The sequence below is a fragment of the Pleurodeles waltl genome, chromosome 4_1 (genome assembly GCF_031143425.1).
Source record: "Pleurodeles waltl isolate 20211129_DDA chromosome 4_1, aPleWal1.hap1.20221129, whole genome shotgun sequence".
Lineage (NCBI taxonomy): Eukaryota > Metazoa > Chordata > Amphibia > Caudata > Salamandridae > Pleurodeles > Pleurodeles waltl.
The window spans coordinates 377,185,331-377,211,864 of NC_090442.1; the positions used below are offsets into that span (position 1 = coordinate 377,185,331).

The 26,534-nt window shown below is 45.7% G+C and overlaps 1 protein-coding gene across 18 annotated transcripts in view; it reads right to left on the minus strand.

Annotated features, from left to right (window-relative positions):
• Positions 1 to 26,534, minus strand: part of C2CD5 (C2 calcium dependent domain containing 5) — a 669,580-nt gene that overhangs the window by 588,503 nt on the left and 54,543 nt on the right. For all 18 annotated transcript variants that reach the window (XM_069228566.1, XM_069228562.1, XM_069228551.1 and 15 more), the window contains exons 3-5: positions 24,942 to 25,028; positions 13,133 to 13,304; positions 1,299 to 1,394 (exon numbers count right to left, since the gene is read on the minus strand). In XM_069228566.1, the coding sequence (XP_069084667.1) occupies positions 1,299 to 1,394; positions 13,133 to 13,304; positions 24,942 to 25,028 (355 nt within the window). The remainder of the gene's footprint in view (positions 1 to 1,298; positions 1,395 to 13,132; positions 13,305 to 24,941; positions 25,029 to 26,534) is intronic.

The window sequence follows — 26,534 nt, forward strand, 5'->3', positions numbered from 1 at the left end:
AGTCATAAAAGAATGATTTTGAGCTACCTACGAGGCCGAGGCCGAGGCCGCAGGGAACAATTTATGTATCTCAGATAGGGTAGAGAGCTCATCACTCAAAAAGGAGAGAAGCACCATCATAAGTATCAAAGTCAAGTTTGTCCGACATTTTAGACTGTTAAAACCCTGTTCCCAGAACTACTTTGTAGCATTTATCAGGCAAACTTCTGTCTATCATTTTGGAATAATAAAGATAAGTTGTAAAATTAGGAGAGTTAAAATTACCCTGTCCAGGGGATTCAAATCTTGAGATACCTCACAAAGTCGTTTTTTGGGGGGGGAGATGTTAAGTTGCATCTAGAATAACCTCTTCATGTTTAGTCTGTAGAGCAGTGGGAGCATGCAAGTGTGGGTCGTTCTTGACTTCAATGAAGATCCCAATAATGCAAGTGTGAACAAATTATTATTTTCGGACAAAACTGAGGTCGGCTGCTGCTACGTCCATGCACTTGGAGACTCGGCAAAGCCACTTCTAATGGTTTATCCAATGGAAAAACACAATGGGAGATCTTAATGATTGTGAAGACTGGTCGGGTGGCGTCGACTTTTCCTCCTGTTCTTACGTATGTGTCTAGCCCCTGAAGATTCCGGAACTACTCTATAGCACCCATTTGTGTGGGCCACCGCCGATATATTTTCTCTTATACTTTATAGATGTATTTTGTAATTGGCGTAGTATATATTGCGATTTTCATGATGCCTACTCTATCTACATTTAGATTAATTTCAACCTATAGACTTAAATAAAACATAGTTTGTATTTTTCACTGCCCTTCGTGCATGCTGATGTCTGTATTTCTCTTGATTTTTTGCATTTCACGTTATATACTTAAAGAATGTGCGTTTGGATACTGTATCATGTTTTCCAGAGTGATAATTTATACATAATACTTATACCTCAAGGGCGTTTTTTGATAATTGATTCTATTGTACCAAACTCCTGGGGCCATTTTGGTACACCATTTTAAGAGTTAAGGGGTTTAATAACAGAATAGGCAAATAACTACTCATTTTATCTGAGCAGCAAATGAAAGGACATCCCAGGTATCCTAGTTCAAGGCCCAGCTTTGGATTTACAGCTCCAATGTTTGTAACGCATTCCCCTGTCCCTAGAACAAACTAAATACCACAGATAATAGAAATTTGTAAAACAACTTGTGTTTGAAACGAAAAGCTGTATTTTTATTAACTGTTATTTCCAAAGAAAGTTAGAAATTTACTTCAGTTTGCATAAAGAATGCTATTTCCTGATTACTCACTGCAGAAAAACTTGACACCACAGGATGACTGTCTGAAACGGTTTAAGTCGTTGAACAGGTCAACTTTAACCACAACGCTGATCTCTCCACGAATGCCTGCGTTAACAAAGGAAAATCGGAGGAGTAGAGTTATCTCAACTAAATGAGCAGGAAACTACAAACTGCATTCCACACTATACAAAATCTCACAAAACAATGGCATTCCATTGGCACTTTTTTTGTTCATAAAGTGGGTAATTAATTCTGAATTTGAAACATAAATTATGAGGCTAAGTATAAAGTAAGGCAAGGATTTGTACTCCAAGTAGTGCACATGTTAAATTAAACAGAAACGTTGAGATCTGTGCTACATGCAACCAGAGAACATTTTACCACATAATACATATTACCATTCATTAGCTATAGTACGTGTCCCGGCTGAAAGAGTCCACTTCACAAAAATAAAACGGCAAAAACTGGCTCAGTGAGGGATTGAGAAAGATAATAGAAAAGCAGATCATTAGACGTGGAAAGTATACTTTAAATGCATAATACCACAATGTTTATGTAATCCCTACTTGCTTTAGTGTATGTAGTTCATGAAAACGAATGAGTGTTTTTACATCATACAGTTCACTGAAATGATAGATTCAGCCTAATCAATCACCCTTTTCTCTTTGTTCTTGTACGAAAAATGGTTGAAATTTCAAAAAAATCTGAGCAATCTGACAGTGGCATTTTGTAATTTCTGGAGGTATTTGAATGCAGCTTTGTTTACAACAGTTTTATTACATTTATTAAGTATGCCAATAAATAAAACCCAGCAGCAGTCAATTAACGTTTGTAGTCACATGAATCAATAAGTAAGCAAATATCCACTGACACACATTGTTCACATTAATGGTGTGACCTATCCTGACCATCTCCAGCATTGTCTACATATCGTGCAGTTCAGAAGATCGACAGTCCATACGTGGCCACCAAGGACGTTTCTCACCTGGTTCAAGCTGAACTACAGGGGGGGGGGGAGGCAGACTATCCATGTTCTACCATGTTTCAGCAGTCAGCCCAGAGCCATGTAAACCGGTCGTTCCAGGCTAAAGCACCGGTCCATTCCATTTTTCCAATCCTTCAGAGAGGTTGCTTTCACATTCGCCCAAGCTGCTGCTATGGCTTTCTTAAATAAGACCAGGCTCAGCCACAGAAGCGTTCTGTGGCATCTATTCCTTTCTATATCGTCAGTGGTATGCAACAGAACCATTCTGGGATCCCAAGGGACTCTCCACCCCAATACCGCCACTAAACTGGCAAGTACCTCCTTCCAGAAGGGTCCTATCATGGGGCAGTTCCAAACCATATGCAAGAAAGTCCCCTCTTGGGCCATGCATTGCCAGTACTGCCTCGAGAGGAGGATCCCCATCTTCCACTGTTTTTGCTCTTGTGAGGTACGTTCAGTGGAGGTACTTCATTTGGATACCACGAAATTGGGAGGCTATAGCGGCCTTCCATGGGGGGGGACGCCAGAGCCTCCCACCAGTTAATGCATGTCAGCTCATCCACATTTTGAGCCCAGGCTTCTCAGACAGTAATGAATGTGTCCGGAGTATGAATCACCAGTGACTTGTTTATGGCAGATATTTTGTGGGCCATGTGACTCGTCAACAACACTGTTGCTTCCAAGGGACTGTGGTCAGGGAGTGTCTTGGATATGTACAGGAATAGTGTGTGTCTAATCTGTAAATAACAGTAGAATTGGCCGCAGTGCAATTCATTTTCCTCCTGCATATCACCGAAGGACATGACACTGGTCACACGCACGAGGCCCCCCAGTTTCGATATATTAATGAGATCCCATTATATAAACTCTGACTTTTCCACCACCTGTCAAAGCCAGGCACCGAACAACAGGAGGGGCAAAGTCTCTCCCACCAATAGTCGGGGCCAGCCGAGGGCTCCTAAAGTATCTTTACATGTCCCAGCACTACCTGTGTAGCTGGAGGTGGTTCTGCCATGATTGGTCTGCGTAAAAGAAGTATAAAAGTGGGGTGTCTTTCATCGCCCAACCTTTGGAAGCACAGGTTGGATCCCGAAACCCAACGGTACACCATTCATTCAATATGGCTGAATAGGCTGCTCTGTTATGGGACTGGTTGTTCAGAGTTGCCATCACACGTAGTTTTAAAAAATTTTGTCAACGCTTAAGGTGGGAGGCTTTTTGTTCCAAAGAACGCACCTTACAATGAGTTAAAGCCAGTAAAATGGTTCTCGGAATAGGGTATGCATAGTTTTGGAGTTGATATAGTAAATGTTGAAGGGCTACCATCTTGAAGATGGCTGACCGGCCCAGAGAGGACAGAGGAAGAGAAGCCTAAAAATAGAAATCGTTTGTGAGTCTATCAAGTTGCACCTGCAGGTTTGAATTCCAAGCTCGCTGGCGGTCATCTATCATACATACCCCCAAGTAGATGAACCCCTCCGTGACGACTCGCATGCCCGTGCCCAGGGCTTGAGAGGGGAACTGCCACCAACTGGGTATGTTGACGATTTGGTGAGCACTTTCAAGATTTGCATTACTCACAGTTCAGGTTCAATAAGGTCTTCCAACAAGAGGACACTGTCAACGACATTATCAAGGCTGGGTGCCTACTCAAACTCTTTCATTTGGGCATTAATCCTCACCCACTCTGCCAAAAGTTCAAAACAACAGTGGGCAACCTTGTCTCATACCGCTGAGGATTGGCAAGGGCTCGGACACCGCTCCCCCCACCTGTACCCTTGACGTCAGTGTTCTGTATAACAATCGGACACAAGCATTGTATCAGGGTCTCAGGAACATTTTGGCTAGCAGAGAAGCAAGGTAATCCCACCCCACTGAGTCAAATGCTTTGCAGAAGTTGATGAGGAGTAGTGCATAGTTTGAGAAGCCTACTCACTAGGGCCAAAGTGTTGTGAACTCTATGGATGTTGTGCCTAGTTGCCTGTAGCGGCATAAAGCCAAACTAGACAGAGCAGACAGGGAGCCCACAACATTCAAAATCCTGCTCACCAGAACCCTAGCCCCTATATTAACTTCTATGTTGAGAAGAGAGATAGGGTGGTAAGATTCACATCAGAGGGAGGGGGGCGAGGGGAGATCATCAGGTTTTAGAATAACAACTGTATCTGCAGACAGCACATCCACCGGGAGAAGCAGTTTCCAGGGCCTCCCAAAAAAATGGCCTGCAAATGCAGAACTAGGTGCGACCACTCAGCCTTGGAGAACTCTGCGGGAAATCCATTCGGTCCAGGAGTTTTGCCAGATTGCAGCTGGGCCAAGGGCTCACCCATTTCTTCCAGCGTCACCTTACCCTCAAGGGTATCCCTCTATAGAATGGACAATGTACGAGTCTGGAGATCAGCTAAAAAGGAGCGCAAGTCATCTATCGCTGGGACCTTGGAACAAGCATATAATTCAGTGTAATAAGCCTTGAAGCCATAGTCAATAGGGCTGATCTCCACTGTCCTCACTGCCCTCCATCAATGATGGGGCAACAACGTCTCTCCTTGCGTGAGTGGAACTAAACCAACATAGGTCCTGCAAGATCCTATCTCCCTATTGGTAAATTCAACTCTGTGGCACAAACCGTACCATACGAGCTTCCTGTACCATGGTCTGCTGGAGCACCTGCAGAGTGGAGCAAGTCACAGAGAATGGTGACTGCAACTTTAGCTTTCATCATCACATGCCACTAACTACTCTTCTCTTTGCCTCCTTCCTGATGCTGTTTTCCTTGGGAGTCATCATTTTCCTATCCCTACACTACCTACACTATGCAGATACTTTTCGGACTTGCCATTATTCTCTTCTCCACTCCTCTTGGCCCTCTTGCCATAGGCAGTTTGAATTCCACTTACTGTAGCCTTGCTACATATCTGACAATAATCTCTGGTTTTCACTGTGAATCTTTAAATTTGATTACGTGGTGAATATGTTCTATGCTCTACAAATGCTCAATCTTCTGACTCGGATGACAGTGCCATCTTCTTAAAGTTTTTTTTATTTTTCAACTTGCTGTTCTTCCTAGCTCTGTTCACCTGTAAATGCTTTCTTAAAACCCTCGGTGGCTGCTACAGTTCCACATGATATTTTAACAGTCTCTTCCTCCTAATTTCCTATGTCTAAATTCACACACTGGTGAGAATTTCAAAAGCGTTTTCCAATCCACATCCCTTAACACACCCACCTTAATATTGCTCAAATTATCATACATATTCGTTTTTTTATTCCCAACTTTTTCGGTTCATCACTATCATATGTAAAGCTGCTTTTAGTCATTAATTTAATATTTATATGGAGAAAATATATATTCCTTTTGTGTTTCTGCATGTGAAAATAAACTCAAGTACATTGTTTTGTAGAATGTGATAATTCTGAATTCTATTGATGGCAAGGGTGTAAAATTCCTATCACACAGTGATAAGGACATATTGTTTGGGATCAAAGGCTACACGTCTTAATTTTAGTTTTGTCCACAGAGCAAGTAGGCCTGTAGCACAAACTCTTTAACTGGCAGCTTACACCACCACAGCATCTTTGTGGGGTAGTCTCCTGCGAAGGCAAGAAATGCATCCATATGTATAAGATGTTCAAATTGTATATATGGTTTATTAAGAAAAAGCCTTCACTGTTAGGGTAAATGCTAAGGGAATACAGTAAGTTGTAAGCTCATAAGCTCAACCTACATTAGTGACAGAGGTCCATTTTAACAAATGTGTATACATGATTGCAACTTTTAACAAATTGTGGCTATGTGTAATGCTTCCTGAATGCTCCATTATCAACAAATGCATGAAGATGAATGGAAACCAGAATTGCAATTGTCTGCTTTCAAAATAAAATGCACCCAAAAATATTTTTTAAGTTTGAAAATAAACAGATGAAGGTTACAGACAGTTTTGCTACACTACTGTGCATTTTTAAGGACAACTTTAAATATTATTCTCAAAGGTATCATTTAATAAAACAGGTTCGATGCATGCAAATCCCTAAAAATACTAAACATGAAGAAACAGTGCAAAACCATTAAGGGCAAAATTGTAAACGTAGGCACTTTTGTTAGTGTCTTTACAAGTTCACAGTGGTTTATAGAATACCCAGGGACACTGGGTGGGAAGAAGGACTTTCTCTGCAAGCTATCAGAGCCAAGGAACCAAGACTTACGAAAGTACTGAGGGGGCAATGTCCCCATAAGGACTCAGACTGTGGATTGAGCGGCCTCAGCCTGAATATTTAGCTTTGTGCACCCTCCCCCCCCCCCCAAAGCACATCTTGAAAAGTGGGAATAACGTTTATAGGCAATGATGTTGACACTGGTTATTTTAGGGACATAGGATTAGTCTATGAGTAAGGTCTAGAAGCGGAAGCCGATTTAACGTTCAATTTACACATGAAGAGAAGCTTCTGCAGAAATTACCATCAATCAATCAATGACACTTATAAAGCGCGCTACATACCCGTAGGGTCTCAAGGCGCTGGGGGGGGGGGGTGCCGCTACTGCTCGAATAGCCAGGTCTTCAGCTTCTTCCTGAAGGAGAGGTGGTCTTGGGTCAGGCGCAAGTCGGTCGGGAGGGAGTTCCAGTTCTTGGCGGCCAGGTAGGAGAAGGACCTTCCTCCTGTAGTCGCTCTTCGGATGCGGGGGACGGCGGCGAGGGCGTGGTTGGCTGATCGGAGGTGGCGCGTGGGAGCGTAGAAGTTGACTCGGCTGTTGAGGTAGCTCGGGCCTTGGTCGTGTAGGGCTTTGTGTGCGTGGGTGAGGAGGCGGAAGGTGATTCTCTTGTTGACGGGGAGGTCTCTCAGATGTCCGGAGATGTGGCTGGATCGTGGGATGTCGAGGATGAGTCTGGCTGAGGCGTTCTGGATCCGCTGGAGTCTCTTCTGGAGCTTGGCGGTGGTACCGGCGTAGAGGGCGTTACCGTAGTCCAGTCGGCTGGTGACGAGGGCCTGGGTGACGGTCCTCCTGGTCTCGGTGGGGATCCACCAGAAGATCTTCCGAAGTGTGCGTAGGATGTTGAAGCACGCCGAGGAGACGTTGTTGACCTGCCTGGTCATGGAGAGGGAGGAGTCCAGGATGAAGCCCAGGTTGCGTGCATGGTCTGTCGGTTTGGGTGCGGTGCCCAGGGCGGGAGGCCACCAGGAGTCGTCCCAGGCGGAGGGTGAAGAGCCCAGGATGAGAACCTCCGTCTTGTCCGAGTTCAGTTTCAGGCGGCTGGTCGTCATCCACTCGGCTACCTCTTTCATCCCTTCGTGCAGGTTGGCTCTGGCGGCGGCGGGGTCGTTGGTCAGGGAGAGGATCAGCTGGGTGTCGTCGGCGTAGGAGATTATGCTGAGGTTGTGTTTGCGTACGATGGCCGCGAGGGGGCTCATGTAGACGTTGAAGAGGGTGGGGCTCAGAGATGATCCTTGTGGGACGCCGCAGATGACTTCGGAGGCCTCTGACTTGTACGGTGGTAGGCGGACTCTCTGTGTTCTTCCGTCGAGGAAGGAGATGATCCATTCCAGCGCCTTGTCCTTGATTCCGATGTTGCTGAGGCGCCGTACTAGGGTGCGGTGGCAGACCGTGTCGAATGCCGCGGAGAGGTCTAGGAGGATGAGGGCCGCTGTTTCTCCATTGTCCATCAGGGCTCGGATGTCATCGGTGGCGGCGATGAGGGCGGTCTCGGTGCTGTGGTTGGCTCGGAAGCCGGACTGTGAGGGGTCGAGGGATCCGTTCGTCTCGAGGAAGGCGGCCATCTGCTTGTTGACGGTCTTCTCGATGACTTTGGCTGGAAACGGGAGAAGCGAGATGGGGCGGTGATTCTTGAGGTCGGTGGGGTCCGCTGTTGGTTTCTTGAGTAGAGCGCTGAGTTCGGCGTGTTTCCAGCTCTCGGGGAAGATGGTGGTGTCGAAGGATGTGTTGATGATGTCTCGCAGGTGGGGTGCGATGACAGCGTCGGCCTTGTTGAGGACGTGGTGAGGGCAGGGGTCGGTCGGTGATCCGGAGTGGATGGAGTTCATCGTGCGGATGGTGTCTTCGGTGCTGATCGGGGTCCAGGCGTGGAGGGTGGTGGTGGGGGGTGGTTGTTCGGTCATGGTGTGCGTTGGTTGGTTGTTGAAGCTGTTGTGTATGTCCGCGATCTTGTTGTGGAAGTATGAAGCGAGGGAGTTGCAGAGGTCTTGTGATGGGGTGATTTCGTTGTTTCCTGCGCTGGGGTTGGAGAGCTCATTCACGATGTTGAAGAGTTCCTTGCTGTTGTGTGCGTTGTTGTCCAACCGGTCCTTGAATGCTGTTTTCTTGGCGGCGCGGATCAGCTGGTGGTGTTTCCGGGTGGCAAGTTTGTAGGAGGTCCTGTTGTCCGGTGTTGGTTCCCTTTTCCAGACTTTCTCGAGGGCTCGGAGGTTCTTCTTGGAGCACTTGAGTTCGTCGGTGAACCATGGGGCCTTCTTGCTGCCGGGTCTGCTAGGCGGGGTCCTCAGCGGGGCGAGCTCGTCCGCGCAGTTGCTGATCCACTTCGTGAGGTTGTCGGCGGCCTGGCTGGGGTTCGCTGAGCTGGCAGGAGGGTGCTGGCTCAGGGAGGTGGCGAGCTGGTCTGCTGTGATCTTGTTCCAGCTTCTGTGGGCGGCTTGTTGCTGGTGTTGGTGGGTCGTCGTTCTCTTGAAGGTGAAGTGGACGCAGCTGTGGTCCGTCCATTGAAGCTCTGTGGCGTGGCTGAAGAGGATGTCTGTGCTGGATGAGAAGACGGCGTCGAGTGTGTGTCCGGCGAGGTGGGTGGGGGTGGACACCAGTTGCTTGAGTCCCAGGTTGGCGAGGTTGTCGAGCAGGGTGCTGGTGTTGTGGTCGTTGTTGTTCTCCAGATGGTAGTTGAGGTCTCCCAGGAGGATGTAGTCAGCGGAGGGGAGGGCATGCGGGCTGACGAAGTCGGCGATGTCCTCGCTGAATTGCGTGCGTGGACCAGGGGGTCGGTAGATCAGGGTGCCTCTGAGGGTGGTGTTCGGGTTGGTGTGGATCTGGAAGTGCAGGTGTTCGGCGCTGGTCAGGGTGATGTCGGTGCTGGTCGTGATCCGGATGGTGTTTCTGTGGATGATGGCGATGCCTCCTCCCATCTGGTTGGCGTTTGAGGTGAACCGACAGCAATAGACATATTGATGGTGAAGCGGAGAAAGGAAGATGCCCATAGGGAAAGTGAAAGAACCTCAGTGTTGTAGGCTGTCTCAACATCTCCTACTTGACAGCAAGTGAATTCATGTCAATCTTCCTGCAGGTCATGAAGTGTGCCTTGATGACCTGTGTCATGCAGCTGAGTGTTGAGACGGCAGGTACCTTGAGGTCAGGCAGCCTAGAACCATGAGAGACTACTTTGTTAGTGGATGACATTCAGAGATATGATGATTATGACAAACTCTTCTAGTCCCTTGATCGCCCTCTTCAGGAGGCTTTGCTTGGAGAGTACACAGACACAGAAGAAAAGACACTATGGGCCTGATTACAACTTTGGAGGACGGTGTTAATCTGCCCCAAATGTGACGGATATACCACATACCGTATTACGAGTCCATTATATCCTATGGAACTCGTAATACGGTGGGCAGGATATCCGTCACATTTGGGACGGATTAACACGGTCTTCCAAAGTTGTAATCAGGCCCTATATCTGGCCAGCCTGCGGTGTTTCTTTCTCTTTTCCTCTGGCTTTAGCTTCCCACTCGGAGTGAATCCCTGCACAGTGTTTTAGTGCTCTCTTTGCCATTTACAAATAAAACCTGCACTCCTTCACCAAATGCAACATGGTTAAGCAGGGAACACATACAGAATGTGAGTCAGAGACATCCTTCTTGCTCAAGCAGCGTGGGCACTTATCAAAAAGTGAAGGCAAAATGTGGAAAAAAAAACTCGCTTCAGAGATGACAAAAAGGGAAAGGTTTGAGACATGTCTAAGACTTGGAAGGATATAGAATTAAATTAAATTCTGAGCAACAAACTTACAAAATAGGGTGAATAACCCCTAAGGAGTTTCAAGATCCTCTCAGCACAAATCCAAAACAAGAAATAAGTGAGGTAACTGTCAGTATGCTGCATGATGGGAGATGGAACATGAAATGTCCTTAAAGGGGCAGTACAAGTACTTCAGCCTTACTGCAATGTTGCCTTATGTAGTATTTATACGTGCTTACTGGACTTAGAGAAAAATTTAGACATTTCTGGCTGTTTTAATCGATAGCAGGTGGACCTGCTTTGTTGAAATTGACAGGCAATATCTCCAATCCAAGACGTGCGTTGTTTTTGTTTTATAAAAGTTGTGATCCTGGGTATCTGCACGCAGGTAGGGATAGTCTACGTTTATGACTATCAGTGAAGATCCCATGATGCAAAACCCTTTCTTTCTTCTCCTAGGGAAAACGTCTCTGCCAGGGAGAAACTCCTTTCTCTACAGACGGTTTACTACTCCTTTGTCAGGAGTACATTTTCAACTCTTTCCTGAGAAGAATGGGGTTAAAGAGGAGTTGGTGAAGATGATATGGTACTTATGTTAGTGGGAGTGCACAAACTCACTAAGTATTATTGGTTTAGTGCTAGCACCAACTGGCTGCTTCATCACCGCACAAGAATATTTGTAAGTAAATCCTTTCAGAATATAAAACCAACATTTGCACATGTAAGTCACATCTGTATATGTAAATAGCTTTAAGAATGGAACTCCTACTACTTGCACGCTAACAAGACCTTGCTGAGTCCATCTAGTTGTAGAATGTAAATGATTGATTAAGGGCTTGGCAAACAAAGGAACCTAGGCACAGTGAGATGGAGTGTTTTGCTTAACACTTTCACACTGTGGTCAAGTGGAGCAAGTCATACTGTGAGCATTCTCGTTGATCCCCATCTGGCAAGCTCTGCACATGATTGCAAGTATAATCTCAATTTATTTACATTAACATTTTGTGGATTCAAGCTAATGACTCCAATTCCAATTAAAACAATTCGCAATTTTTAAGATGCTTACTCAGAAAGTAAAGTAAGAACCAGAGTAATGGTACACTTTGAACAATGATATATCCTGATACAGCTGTAATCTCTAATCAGCTATACTGCTAGCATATTCAGAACGCTACCATAATCAGGAAGCTGGCATAAACTGTGGCCTTTCGGAAACGGAGCTTCTGCTTATGCTGTGCTGCAGGAGCGAGAAAGACCACGTGAGGGACAGTGGAGACAACAGAGGGCTGTCACAGTCCCTAAGCTTACTTCCCTAAAGGAGGCCATCCCGTCAGGTGTATCTTTGGTAACAGTCTTCTTCCTGGGGGCATTTTTAGAGATGGCCTCAGAGTCTTCCTTAGTGTGGCTTCCTCTTCAGGGAAACCTCTGGCAAGGATGCGTGGGCTAGGTTATACTGCCAAATCCAAAATGTCAGTTCCACCATTGATCCCACTGGGAACTGCCCATTCGAACATGGTGGTCTGGTTTCCTGTGTGTTATTTCCTGTTTTCCACCTATTTAGGGTTCTGCTGACTCCTAGCGAAGCAAAGCTTCCAGATCTCCTGTGGTGTGTACCAGCACTTCCTCAGAGTCCTCTGGGAATTGAATGTCTTAATTCCCGATTATTTGCTGTTTTTATGGTTGTCTTCAGTTCGTCTGGATCCTTTTCTATCTCTGTCTTGAATCCTGGCTAAAAGTCTTTTCAGCACCCTGAAGCCATTGTAGAGGTTTTTCGCCCTCTGGCTTTTCCCCCCTTCTTAGGGCCAATTCCGGAAGGCACTGTAATATGTTATGTATTCCTATTTGTATTTATTTTGATGTACCTTCGTGTTTACCGTTCTTCCTCACGCGCATTGTCTCACACGCTATGTTTCCTTTTGATTTTGTGTTCTCTTGTAGGCAGCTCTGCTTGACGATCCGTGTTCGAGGTTCTGAAGCAAGGCAGTTGGCGTCGGACCCTTGGATCGGATGGTCGTGCTCCTGATGGCGTGGGTCCCTATTTTCAGAGAATAAACCTGTTTCTTTTTAAAGAACTTTACCTGGTTTACTGGCATCTTCTTACCACCCTTACAGGCACTTTCTGCCTATGAGCTCCCGGTGTTACCAGCAAGATGGCTACTGGAAGAGGTCACCGTATATTTGGCAGTCAAAAACTGAAAACCTGGTTATCTGTCCAGAACAACAGCAAGAGACTATGCCAGGCATCACCTCTTTGCCATATACAGAGTTTGCAAATATTCAATATTTCACATAAACAAGCTTCTGGTATCCTGGGAGTCCAGTATAACCACCAGGGCCACATTCACAGCGTGACATAACGTAACCCCTGGCATAATCAAAGATCTGATTTAATGAGAATGCCGCTATAATTTGTCACCTCACTGCAGGACACCAAATGAGACAACTCTATTTGTTTTTAGCACACAAGCAGAATTCTGAACACCGCATCCTAGACATGTAGACATTTCATAAAATTTCACACCTCTATGATGGGTTCTCTAACAAGGTTACATAAATGATTCGATGTTGAAAAATACACCAGTACAAAAAGGGCAACAGTTACGTTTCCTGAATACTAGAACCGTAATATTCCAGAGTGCTGCCTCAGACGAATGAATTTGATCCAAGCATTTCAATCATACAATATCACCCCTACTCTCTCGGATTAAATAATACCTCTTTTTTATGTACACTATTTCACAATAAAATGTGACTGTGTATGTATTTCAATGAAGCTTGGCTAAATAGAGCATTTGGATTATAAGGTGTCTTGGCATAATTGGCTGCAGTTTGTGATTTAATGTTCATTGAATCGATATACTATGTAAGATCTGCCTTCTTTATAATATAAAGAAAAAAAAGACTTACCGTGTATTGTGTCATAGATTGGAAACCATCCCGAGATAACAGTAGCTGCCTCACTGTAGAGCAGTGGATCGATATCGATGTACACTTTGCCAATGGCATCATTGGCACTGTAGGTGTCATGGTCAAGGACTGTGATCTGCAATGGCTCATCTTGCAAGTCTTCATCGTCCACCTAAAACAAAAGCGAGACCAGCATCAATAGGTTAGTATTTTTGTCACCCGGAACAAGGTTTTTAACATAAATCTCTGACAATGAAAAAGGATACAGTTCAACCAAGACAGCTTCGATAGTGTTTAGCTATGCAAGGATGGTCATGTTGTATCTCTTTGAATGTTACACACTTCCAAAAAGACTAGAACTAATGCAAGATTTACCCCACACTGGTTACCTCGAAGCGAATGCCTGTTAAACTTTCCTCACCAGTAGCAAAATTTCAGTGCTTTCTCTATTAACATGTTTGAAATGTCTTATTCCTAACTGGCACATCTAACTTGTTGATAGGTTTCTAGTATGTAGTATAGAAAGTGCACCCAAGGCCAAGAGCTTAATGCCTCTATTGGATTGCACCCCTATTGTGCCATCCACTACAGTGGTAGGGCAAACATGTATTCAGGCCTACCTCGTGTAGCCTGACTTCTGAAGTGCAAACCCTGTGGTAGCAACTGTCAAAAAACCCTTCTTGACAGGAGAAACCGTCCTTTTAATTATTTATTAGTCACCCTTATGTAGCCTTGAAGCTTACAAGGTAGGGTGCAAGGTATTTAAAAGTGGGACATGTTAAGGGGGGAGGTGTGGGTGGTGCACCAGAGAGACTGGCAGCAAGATGGCCACCACTTAGTGAGGCTCCACCGGTCGCTGAATTAATCTGATAATTATCCCCAGTACAAAGACGATCTCAAGCTTCATATCAGCTGCTGACTACAGTGCAGTACGACCGGGCCCTTTGTTTCTCCCACTTTGGGACTTTTGAGGAGAGTGATCCAGCAGGGGGCTTCACTGGCCCGCACCGCAGCACTGTTGCATGGGAGGCAACAAGGCATCGACACTCTGGAGAATGGTCCTGCCGCCTACCTCTCTCATTATATGCATTCGCTGCCCCCTCTACCCCCAGGAGACCACCCAGCTGAGATCTACGGTGGCCCTGGAGGGTGGGGTGGAGAAGCGAGCGGCGCAATTTGGCTCTAAAGCACGTCTTTCAATCAGTCAGTATTTGTTGAGCGCACACTGTCACCAGACGGGGTACCTAGATGCTGAGGTGCTGTGTCTCTGTCGAAAAGGCAGGTCTTAAGCTTCTTTCTGAACTCCGCCAGGGAGGGAGCTGTGCGGTGGTGGAGGGTTAAGGCGTTCCAAGTCTTGGCAGCGATGAAAGAGGAGCAGCCCCCACAGCGGCTGCGATGGATGCTGGGCGGAGGGAGGTGTGCGGGGATGAGTTTGGTGAGTGCATGTGTCTTGCGGGCTGGTGGAAGTGCAGTCGATGGTTGATGTAAGTTGGTCCTTGGTTGTGTAGTGCTTTGTAGGCGTGCGTGAGGATTTTGAACCGGCATCTCTTCTAGAGGGGGAGACAGCGGGGGTCTCTAAGATGGGGGGTGATGTAGGTCCGTTTGGAGAGGTCCAGGATGAGACTAGACGCTATGTTCTGTATGATATGAAGTCTTCTGAGGAGATAGGAGGATACTGCGGCTTTGAGCACATTGCCGTAGTCTAGGCTGCTGGTGACGAGGGCCTGGTGTTGACTGGGATCCATGTGAAGGTTCCTCCGAGCATGCAGAGGGTGTGGAAGCATGGCTAGGCAACTGTGTTGATTAGCCATTTCATTGTCAGTTGGCGGACGAGGATGATGCTGAGGTTCCGTGCATGGTCAGTCGATGTGGGCATTGGTCCAAGTTCTGTTGGCCACCAGCTGTGGTCTCTTACACAGGTGTTGTTCCCTAAGATCAGTACTTTCATCAGAGTACAGCTTGAGGCAACTGTCCCTCATCCATTTGGTTACGTCTGCCAGCACTGCAAAAGTTGGTTTTGGCGTTGGTGGGGGTCCGCGGTGAGTGAGTGGAAGAGTTGAGTGTCGTAGGCGTAGGAAATTATGTTGAAGGGACGCGCCGGAACTTCCTTCTTTGGGGCAGGAGCCTTTTAAATTCACACAGCGCGCCCGCTGCTCGGGACGCGCCGGAACTTCCTTCTTTGGGGCAGGAGCCCTTTAAATTCACACAGCGCGCCCGCTGCTCGGGACGCGCCGGAACTTCCTTCTTTGGGGCAGGAGCCCTTTAAATTCACACAGCGCGCCCGCTGAGCGGGACGCGCCGTAACTTCCTTCTTTGGGGCAGGAGCCCTTTAAATTCACACAGCGCGCCCACTGCTCGGGACGCGCCATAACTTCCTTCTTTGGGGCAGGAGCCCTTTAAATTCACACAGTGCGCCCGTTGCGCGGGCGGCGCCCGGGCCAAGGGCAGGCCCGTCCTGCGCCCGTCAGCGGCTGACAGAGGCTGGGCTGGGCCACCCCCCTGACATCTATCACCCAAGTAGGCCTCATTGGACTTAGCCCCACTTGCTATTGCCAACTCTATGACCTCAGTGAGCTGCTCTACTAAACCCGACACCTTATAGCTCAACCCTGCACCAACATCAACACCAGATGGGCAAAAGGAAAGCAACCGAGGCTGGGACCGGGGTCGTGCTAAAAGCCAAGCGAAAAAGGCATAAGCACGCAGCTAGCAACTGCGTCATGGATAGAATCGACTCTCTCCTGGGTGAATGCAATGGAATACTAACTAGCCCCCAGGGAAATAATTCTATTGAAACTGGGGGGGAGCCCACATCAATTAACAGGAAGGATGCTCGCATGAAAATCGCTGAGATTTTCGTGAAACGTGGACAACAAGTCACTGACACTATAGGGCCGGGCGAGAGTAGGAACGTTATCACCCATACCGCCCCTTCTCTAGTAGAAGACCTACCACTGGCCACCAACGATTTTATCCAGCTCAGCAACCGTTTTAATCCCTTAATCAACATCCCTGAATCACACGACAACATCAATCCAGGCACCCTGGCAGATGGGCCAGCAGCCACCAATATGCATTTTCCTCACGTAACCCCACAGCATATTGAATGCATACAAGTTCTAAAGAAGGAAGTCACAGAACTCAAGCACATGGTTAACTCCTTAATTGCAATGGTAAAACAGCTAACCCACGCAAATAACACGGCCACCACTAACCCTGTCCAAAACCCAACCCTATCAGGCATCACAACAAACCCGCCCAACTTTTCAGCTTCTAGCAATGCCGGCCCCCTCCCCATCGGAGACAAGACCACAAACTCTTACCAGACACCCTCTTTTCACAATTCAGGCATAGGAAACTCACTAGACATCTATCATAAAAACCCCAAACCCATGAGCAATATTGCCTCAAAATACTCTGCACAACCTGCCACTGATCGGTCCCATCCAGGTAACATAGTCCTAATGGTTAACGTTCCCAGGTTAACCACATTAACACGCAAGGAAGGGGCAGACTATCAAAAACAAGGCAATCCATTGGATTCGCCATGTCAGAGGCTGTCGATCCATAATACGCGAGGACCTAATTAATGTAGTACGACGGCCAGACCCGGGAACTCACTTTGACATCTTAAAACTGACACTCAAGGACGGGACCATGGTGAACAACCTGGTGGCCCTAGACGCAAGAACAAGACCACCAGCACACTCACGCATCCAGTTTAAATACCCCAGGCCACCTACGCACCACGAGGAGTGCTCAAGTTATCACCCAGCAGAAAATGTATCCACTCTTGATAAAAACGATTGACTCACACCCTTACCTAAAATCTATGCTGGCAAACCCTGCAACTCTCTAACATCTACCACCCCCAGATCTACCTCTTACCCCACTACTGTTTGTCAATGTATTCTCTCCCCTACCCATGACACTAAGACCACTGCCAGTCCACTGAGCAATCATGACAACGATGCACCTTCCATCTTGCAGGCGCATTGCCCACCAAACCATGTTCTGCTGGCTAGGCCTGCAAGCACTTCCCGGACCAGGACCAGGACCAGGTCAGTTCCAACAGAGGAACATCACCAACCACCCCAGGCCCCACGGGTAAACATTGGTATCAACCCACTTCTGCTCACTCAACCACATCTGCCAGACCAACCCCCGACAGCCAACCATACAAAACCCAGGCATTTAGACAGGATTATTCAGCCACAAACTGGGGTACGACTTGTTTCATGGAACGTGGCAGGTTTAAAATCTATCCTTCCATCCTTCTCCTCCTTTATTGACGAACATGACATATGTCTCCTCCAAGAGACATGGTCACTCAACCCACTTTTTCGAACAGGCTATACAAACTTCCACATCCCCGCTGTGGCCAGCACGAGAGGCAGGCCCTCAGGTGGTCTGACCATCTGGATCAAAACATCACTTAGCTGCCATATATCACAGCTACCTACCGACTCTCCCGACCTGTTAGGCCTTCGTCTATCCTTTGGGCCCGACTCTGTGGTGAACATCTTTAATATCTACACTCAAGGGGACGGGGGGGTCAAGTCTCCAAAACCCTCTGCGCCCTCGTAGCCCTCTTACAAAACTACCCCCACCATCACAAAACCATTGTGGCTGGGGACTTCAACGTCACATTCGAACCCCTTGACTGGGACGATCTCAGGCCCACCAACGAGGAATATCAAGCCTGGTCTATCCCCGCCCTGTCAATCCCACCCATCAAGAGATGGACGCAGGTCGCTATCCAGGTCAAATCATTGACCATGGAATTCGGGCTCAGGGCGTTAAATGGCAGAACCAAATCAGACACCAATGGCAGTCACATGTTCAACAAAACCAACCACACCAGCAGAATCGACTATTTTCTATTCGATATATGACTATGGCCTCTAGTCATCGACATGACGATCACTGAAAGGGCTGAAAGTGATCACAACCCCCTCTCTGTCCACACATTAGGTCTAGGTAATCTCCCATCCACGTCTAACTCCCCAGCAGTAGCTCCCGAGGGCATTAGCCTGGCCAACAATAAACGACACCTAAAATGGGACAAGGTCGTGGCTCGGCCCGCACTTATCAACGCTGCCAATAACACCCTAAAACTCACACTAATGGGCCTAGAGGCAGGTCCTGCAATTCCCTGCCAGGAAATAAGCTTAATTCACACCTCCTGCTTTAGGGATATCGCAGCCCACTTCTCAGTACCCTCAGCCCACGACGACAAACTACCCATAGGTAGGCACCCCTGGTTCAACAAAACGTGTCGGTCCTTAAACAAGCGCTTAGTTCAAGCCATTAAATCCAAGGACCCCACCGCCATCCGCGTAGCTAGGAAGTCCTATAAATCTGCAATACACATAGCCAAGCGTGACCAAGATAATAAATGGTGGACAGCACTCAGTGACACTGTGCACGAGATGAACCATAGTCTGTTCTGGTCCCTGGCAGCGCAAGGCCCAGAAACCAGTGGTTTGGACATCACAACCAATATTGCCCCGAGAGACTGGGTAGTTCACTTTAGCAGCCTGTACTCCCCTGATCACGATAGTCCCATCCCTGTTTGCACGGGCCCCCACCTAAATCACCCATTAGCACCCACCACCGCAGCACCCCAGTTGTTTTCCCAAAGCGACATAACCTATTCTCTAAGCACCTTAAAACGCGGCAGGGCCCCTGGATCATTTTATTTCTTATCTTTTACTCATTTTTATCATTATATTTACTTGTAATTATCATTATGTGTATTTATTTGTATTTATTATTGCTTTCACTTTTTTGGCTCTTGTAGCCGCAATAAAGCTCCTTTGAATGAATGTTGAAATTGTGGGATCGGATGACATCCTTGAGGGGTCATGTAAATATTGAATAGGGTGGGGGTGAGGAATGATCCTTGGGGTATGCCCCAGGTGACACCACTCACACATCACTACTGAATATGCATGGTTAAAGGCATGGGCGACCTGTATCTGTACCTGAGGCCTCGCCTGTCATGGACATACTGCTGTTTGCACCGACTTATTCTTTGGGTTTACCCCCCAGCCACCTGGTCTAGCACTGACTAGGCTGTAAGTTGAAACCTTTGGCAACTGAATGTATGTTTCCTGATGTATTGCACTATTTATGAGGTACGGGATTGGAGGGGGGTGTTTGACGTCATTGAAATAGTTAGGTAGGTTGAAGTGAGTGGTGGGTGGACCCCTTGTACCTTTCCTGTCTGTTTAACATAACTTAAATTCCTCCACAGTATCCTATATACCCCTGCAACCCTGCATACACAATACACGGCCCTGCATATGCTGCACAACTGCCATACACTCCTATCGTACATTAAGACATCTATTAGATGCCTAACCTGGAATATCCAGGGATTTAATGATAGGTGCAAGGCACAGCTAGTTCATGCATACCTTAACAACAGGCACCATATAGATATTTGCTTTCTTCAGGAACTACTCCTGAGCAATACGACTCGCCTCTGGACGGGTTGGACTGCTGAGACACATGCTTCCCTATACTGAAACTACACTCGAGGCACTACCGTACACCTTTGTAAGGATCAACAGTGGCACACAGATCAGACATACATTGATACGGAAGTCATATTCATCGAAATACAGGGAATACTGCTTAGCTTCCCCGTAAAACTAACCTCCATTTGTGGTCCCAATGTAGACCGCCCTGACCGCTTTATGAACGTTTGGCATTTGAACACCACCATGGGACCCAGCACAATACTCTGGGGTGGTGGCTTTAAAGTTATTCTGTACCACAATGTCAATAGGTCTAGTGACACTAGGCGCCCTCACCCAGGTGCTGCTGTTCAACTCCACACAGTTATGTGAGACAATAAGCTACAAGACGTTTGGTACCTGCACCACGCCAACACCACAGAGGGCATCTGGATCACCTCCAAGCATAAAACTTGGTTCGGATTGGATTACTGGCTGGTCACACAAGACATACTTACCTGGACCACAAACATACCATCACCTCCAGAGAACACTTACTAACCACGGACTGGTTCTGCTGAAGTGACTCACCCCTCCCCTCTCATGCTAACATCCGGTTCTTGACCCGGTGATTGGTGCCCATGCACTTCGTGACACTGTATTCCAAGCTGAAATTTGTACAGCGACCCTTGAATTCTTCGCCCACAACGAGCTATCAGTTGACTCCACATTATGGGAGGCGTTTAAAGAGGTTATTTGTGGCACTTGTCTAGTGAAGCAACCGGCATACTCAAGGCGATCTACATACAATTAGCCACACTAGAAAGTGATATACACACTTGAGTTGAATTATTTTAAACCAGGAATGCACAGACACTTGCTGCTCTTGTGGAGAAGCTATCAGAATATGACGAGGAAGCAACTAAGGAGACTTACTGTTTAAGCAGGAAGGTAACACCCAAGCACTATGCAATGGAGGGTTTGGGGATATAGGTCATGAAACACACTGGCTCACCTTCGCCATAAATCCAGGGCCAGGGCATACATTACGAAACTCAAACAACCAGCAGTCAGCTCACACGAAAGCAGACAAGATCATAAGAATCATGATGGAATTCTACATGACTAATATTGTACTTCTATGGTCCTGGACATAGAAACCCTTTATGGTTTCCTTGATACAATTCAATTCTTATAGTTGGACAAATCACACAGTATGTATCTTGATGCATCATTTATGGTGGAGGATATTGTGAAGGTAATCCAAAGTATGCCAGCAGATAAGGCACCGGGTTTAGACCATTTCATCACATCCTTCTAGGAGGAATATGCCTCACTCCTGGGCCCCCAGTTACTGGCAATGTATGAAGACTGGCTCTGAGCCAAATACCACTATCCCTAGATGGATCGGTTATTGTCACTATATTGAAACCTGGCAAGCCAGCAAACAAATGTGACTCCTACAGACTGCTAACAACGAATAATGTTAACAATAAACTATTTGCAAAATTTGTCACTAAAAGCCTCCTGCCACATAGTCAGACCGGAGCAACTTTGATTTGTACCACGCCAGTCTACTGCACACAATCTCCACACAATGTTTGTGCTCAGGCATACCAGTAATCCTCAGCTTAGTGCGGCCGAGGTACTACTTGACTCCACTAAGATTTATTAGAATGGCCATATCTATTTCAACTTCTCGCCTTGGGATCAGCGCAAAATTTCTTCATCTGATCATACTCCTCTACACCTTCCCTCCTATAAGATTACATACAAATGATGAGACTACACCCCCATTCTCTGGGGTTAGGGGCACCAGGCATCGATGCCCCCCTGTCATTGATCCTCTTGGCAATAGCTATCGAACCCCTGGCAGCTCGGCTGCGCCTTCACCCTGCACATAGGGGCCTTAGTTTCACTGCTAGGGGGACACTGATGTCCATGGATATGGATGATATCACACTTCATTCGTGACTCTCAGATTCATCTCTCCCCAATAATTCACGAAGTGATCCACTTTGGTGGTACTCCAGGATTCTTATCAACTGCTCGAAATTCACCCTGTTGCCTCTCCCAACAGCCTTCCGGCTAAACAAAGAGTGGCCATTCACAGAGGACGGTGCCCAGTCGCAAAACCTACAGACTAGCTACAAGATGCAGCATATTGGCAGGAACAGTTTGACACCTACTGAGAACTCCTGCCAGACTGTTCTCAGCCTAAAGACATCTGGGGCCCTCTGATTACTCACCTCCCGTGGGGAGGAGCTAGGCCCCAAGGGGCCATATCGGGTCCAGCAGAACTGAAGGTTCCTGCATTGCCATCACCCTTCCTCTTGCACGCACCTGTAATGGCGCCCACTATAAGTGAGCCGTATGGCCCTGCATGCCCTCTGATTGGGACTGTGTGAGAATAACCAGCCCACCAACTGCTGTTGCATGCATTGTACTTCATGAGGTTACAATTTGTGCATATCTGCCTGCTCTGACCACATTATATTGCTATGTATGCAAGTCAAAAACCTTTCCCTTCTCCAATTCCCCTCTGCTTTTTACTTTCCTTGATTGTTGTAAAAACAAAATAATAATAATAATAATAATAAAATAAAAAATAAAAAAGTGGGACATGCAGACCAGTGGGTCTTAACCTTTTGATTTCTATGAATCGTAACTGGAATCCAGGGAGCCTAGCTGAGTTATTATTGGAAGACAAGGGCCCCAGCTAAGCAGAGATACAGATTAACTATTAATGACTTGAACCACAAACAATGCACAAAAAATACAGACACAAGCATTCATCAAACAACTGCACAAATTATGAAATGTTGTATTTCATTCACAAACATAAAAAAACAAGTCAAAATTTAAATTTTTCGAGGAAGGTTGGAGCTTTTCTAAATTAAATTCAGGCCACTCACTGTCCATACTAAATCCTGTCTGATGCACTTGCACTGTTCCCACAAATCAATATAAAGACACTAAAATAATTCTTAGCCTCCAATTTCAAAGTCCTTCAAATACACAGAAATGTTTTACAATGTTTAAGTTTACAATCTGCATCTTTATGTACACTTTATTAATCTAATAATAATACTTAATTTTCCAAGCATTCGTAGACGCCCTGAGAAGGCTGTACTGACCACAGGTAAAGAACAACTGATGTAGACAGTTATTGTTACCATTGCCCTACAATGACAAGGCACTAAAGCTATTTTCAATGTGGAATGCCTAGCTGTCCTATGTAGAAAACTTGAGTATAGATTTAAATATTAATACTGTATCTCGGGAATGGGGCCAGCTACAAAAATAATGAAACCACTATTTTTTCATTGCTATTAAAAAACAATTTAATGGCGAAGACTACTTTTTAATGATTATTAAGGGAAAGTATCTTTTAGAAAGTTATTATTTACCTGCCTAAACTGTCAGAATGCTAATTAGCATAAGCCTCTGCCAGCTCTTAACCTATGCTCAGCTTGAATAGGTGAGAACTAGTTGTGAGATACCGCAAGGATCAAATAATTTTAGGGCTGTGGCCATCCTGTGACACCACACTGTCAAACCCTGTTTCACCAGTCTGTTGAGCCACATGAAACACCAAGGGTACACTAGAAAGGGAGAGAACAGGCTGCCAAAGCAACTTGTGTTGCTGAGGGAGCCTGCTTACCAGACATCTGTGTCTAAGATTTCAGTCATCTACCTGATAACATATCTCCAGTTCCCCTTGGTGGATTCTGGAGTCAGAATAAATGTTATTCACTCGAAATAATAGACTATACACATATAGTGAGGAAAAAATGTTAGAATGCAAATAATATCCAAAAGGCTCTTTGACAATACATAATGACAGCTAATCATAACACGCACGTTCATGCCTTGACATTCCCCAATCTGTGGTATCCCATAATCGACATTACATGTTTGAATTAGATTCAATAGGGAAGGAAGGCGAGCAAAAACCGCAGCTAAGGGTCAGCTATGCTCTCCTACCTATTTAGTTATCACATCTGAGATATCTAAGGTATACTGGGGGAGAATGGCAACAGACCGACTCACTGCAGATGTTAACTCCACGAGAAGTAGGTATCGGGCTTGATCAAAGTTACAACTCACGTTAGCGGATGTAATGTAGGGATCACATCACCAAAGCCCAGAACCTTATTGTCACACCTCAGGCAAGGAACAGAGATACAAAGGACCTCAGCCCTGTGATGTTTTGAGGGGCAGTAACTGAAGTGCTGGTAGTGTGATCTGGAGTAATTTGATTACATTTTACTCTATTTGTCTATTTCGGTTTGGGATTTCTATTGTTTGGTATTTTGACTGTTACTGTTTTGGTACTCCATAAACGCTTTACATTTTGCCCTAAATTAAGGCTGCCCGCTTTGTGGCATAGCAAGCAGGGAGTTGAGTTCTGGCTAATTTAGTGACTTGGAAGATTCCTTGATGTGAGCAGTCAGCTGCCCCAAATATAAATACAATGTATTCCACGAGTCTTAAATGCTACCCACATCGTGTTAACATAAATAATTAAGCAGAAGCATCTCAACCTGAGTTAGTTACTCACAAATTGAGAATCATTAAAATATGCATTTTATCAAAACAAGCCATAGAAAAAGCATTCTCCATAATTCACCGCACACTGTTCAGTACTGTGAAGGATATAAACTCTGAACCGACACAGGAGGAGACGGTGCTAATATGCACAATGGCCTCAAGTGAAATGTGCATACCATTCGTCTCTTGTGAGTCCAAGAAACTGCCTTGAATGAAGCCATAACTGTCAGTCACAAGAATTTACCACAGGCAAACCACCTTAAAGTTTCTTAATAATCGCATAAGAAGTTCTCCTTGTATGGTGATGAGCAGGGTTCAATCATTTTTACTACACTTTATATTGTATGTTGTCATGTTTTAACTTATAATATCATAAATGTGGTTTGTTACATTCCATTGCTCGAGCTCCATTACCATTAATACATCACAAAGCTGATATTCAAACATGTTTGTGCAATCTGAGAAATTTATCAATCACATATTGATTCTCATGAGCAAACTGATGCTATTAGGACATATAAAGCAAACCAGAACATCACAGTGTACAGAAACTTCGTAGTGTACCCCTATCTGCCCAACATTGTCACTGCATTGAATTCATCAAACTGTTTTGCCTATTATACGGAAATAGTTATCAAGAGGTGGATGCATGGTTATTCAAATCCACAGTAATTGTAGCAAAAGACATTGCTTCTAAATATACACACACACATCAACATCAAAGTGTGGCTCCATCCAATGGTTTCAAATATTTAAGAGGATGAACATGTTGATTTATAAATATATCTTACCTCAAATTTAAACCATTCAGAGTTCCACTGGGGGTTGAGAGATTTGGGGTATACATCGGTCTTAAATGTGGTGTTAGCAAATTTAACCTAAAAGCAAAAATTATATTCAGATGAAAACAAAAATTGAAATGATAACAAATGCAGAAGTTCCTTCACAAATAACTGTGTTAAATATGTGTTGAATACCCCATAGCTCCTATTTCACTTCAAACCACGGTTACGTTGTTCATGCTAGACATAGTAATTATATTAACCTCATATGAACTGGCATTATGAATACTTTAAATAGGTTTACGCTGTGATGCAATATGCATGTCATAATTCCAGACTAACACTATGTATATCAGTTACCATTGCCATGTGTGACTTTTTGATTCATTTAGCATGCTAATTCAGATTAGTACTTTTACACTTAAAGAACAGGTTGATGTTTTAGCAAGCAAAACCCATTTACTATGTATTTAGGAAACACAGGAGAATTAGCTTTAGCCCCTGAGAAGCCCCAAATTACTGCTCTATGAAAAAACTGTTTTGTTTTTAGTTCTCGGCTAGAATGCGCATGTGCTTTCTCTTCAAGACATGTTTGACAATCTGTGGGCTTAAGCCCACCTATAGGCTTACCGTTTGTTCCCTGCAGTGTCAATCTTATTTCCTTTTTTACCGTTAGTCCATGGCTTGCATATGTCATGCCGCTTCTTGTGTTGGGCCCTCCCCCAGAGCATGGACCAAAGTACTTTTGTCCAACCTTGGCTCCCGTTTTAGGAGCTAACCTCCCATGAAGGCTGCTCCCTCAGCACTGCAGCAGATATGGCCTATACAAATAGACCAAACAATATGTCCTTAGTTGTGACATTTGTCAACAAATAAAAGGTTCCACCATCAAGCGCCCACTCTTAGTATCCAACAAGCCTAGGCAGTGTGTGCACCTGGATCACTGTGGTCCATTAAATTCAGATGGTGCATACAATTACATTCTACTGGCTGTAGATTCTTGCTCCATATTCCTTTGGGTGGGTGTAAAGAAATGGCTCCCTGTTGCAGTTACCCCCCCACTTTTTGCCTGATACTGATGCTGACTTGACTGAGAAGAGTGCTGGGACCCTGCTAACCAGGCCCCAGCACCAGTGTTCCTTCACCTAAAATGTACCATTGTATCCACAATTGGCACACCCTGGCATTCAGATAAGTCCCTTGTAACTGGTACTTCTAGTACCAAGGGCCCTGATGCCAAGGAAGGTCTCTAAGGGCTGCAGCATGTCTTATGCCACCCTAGAGACCCCTCACTCAGCACAGACACACTGCTTCCAAGCCTGTGTGTGCTGGTGAGAACAAAATGAGTAAGTCGACATGGCACTCCCCTCAGGGTGCCATGCCAGCCTCTCACTGCCTATGCAGTATAGGTAAGACACCCCTCTAGCAGGCCTTACAGCCCTAAGGCAGGGTGCACTATACCATAGGTGAGGGTACCAGTGCATGAGCATGGTACCCCTACAGTGTCTAAACAAAACCTTAGACATTGTAAGTGCAGGGTAGCCATAAGAGTATATGGTCTGGGAGTCTGTCAAACACGAACTCCACAGCACCATAATGGCT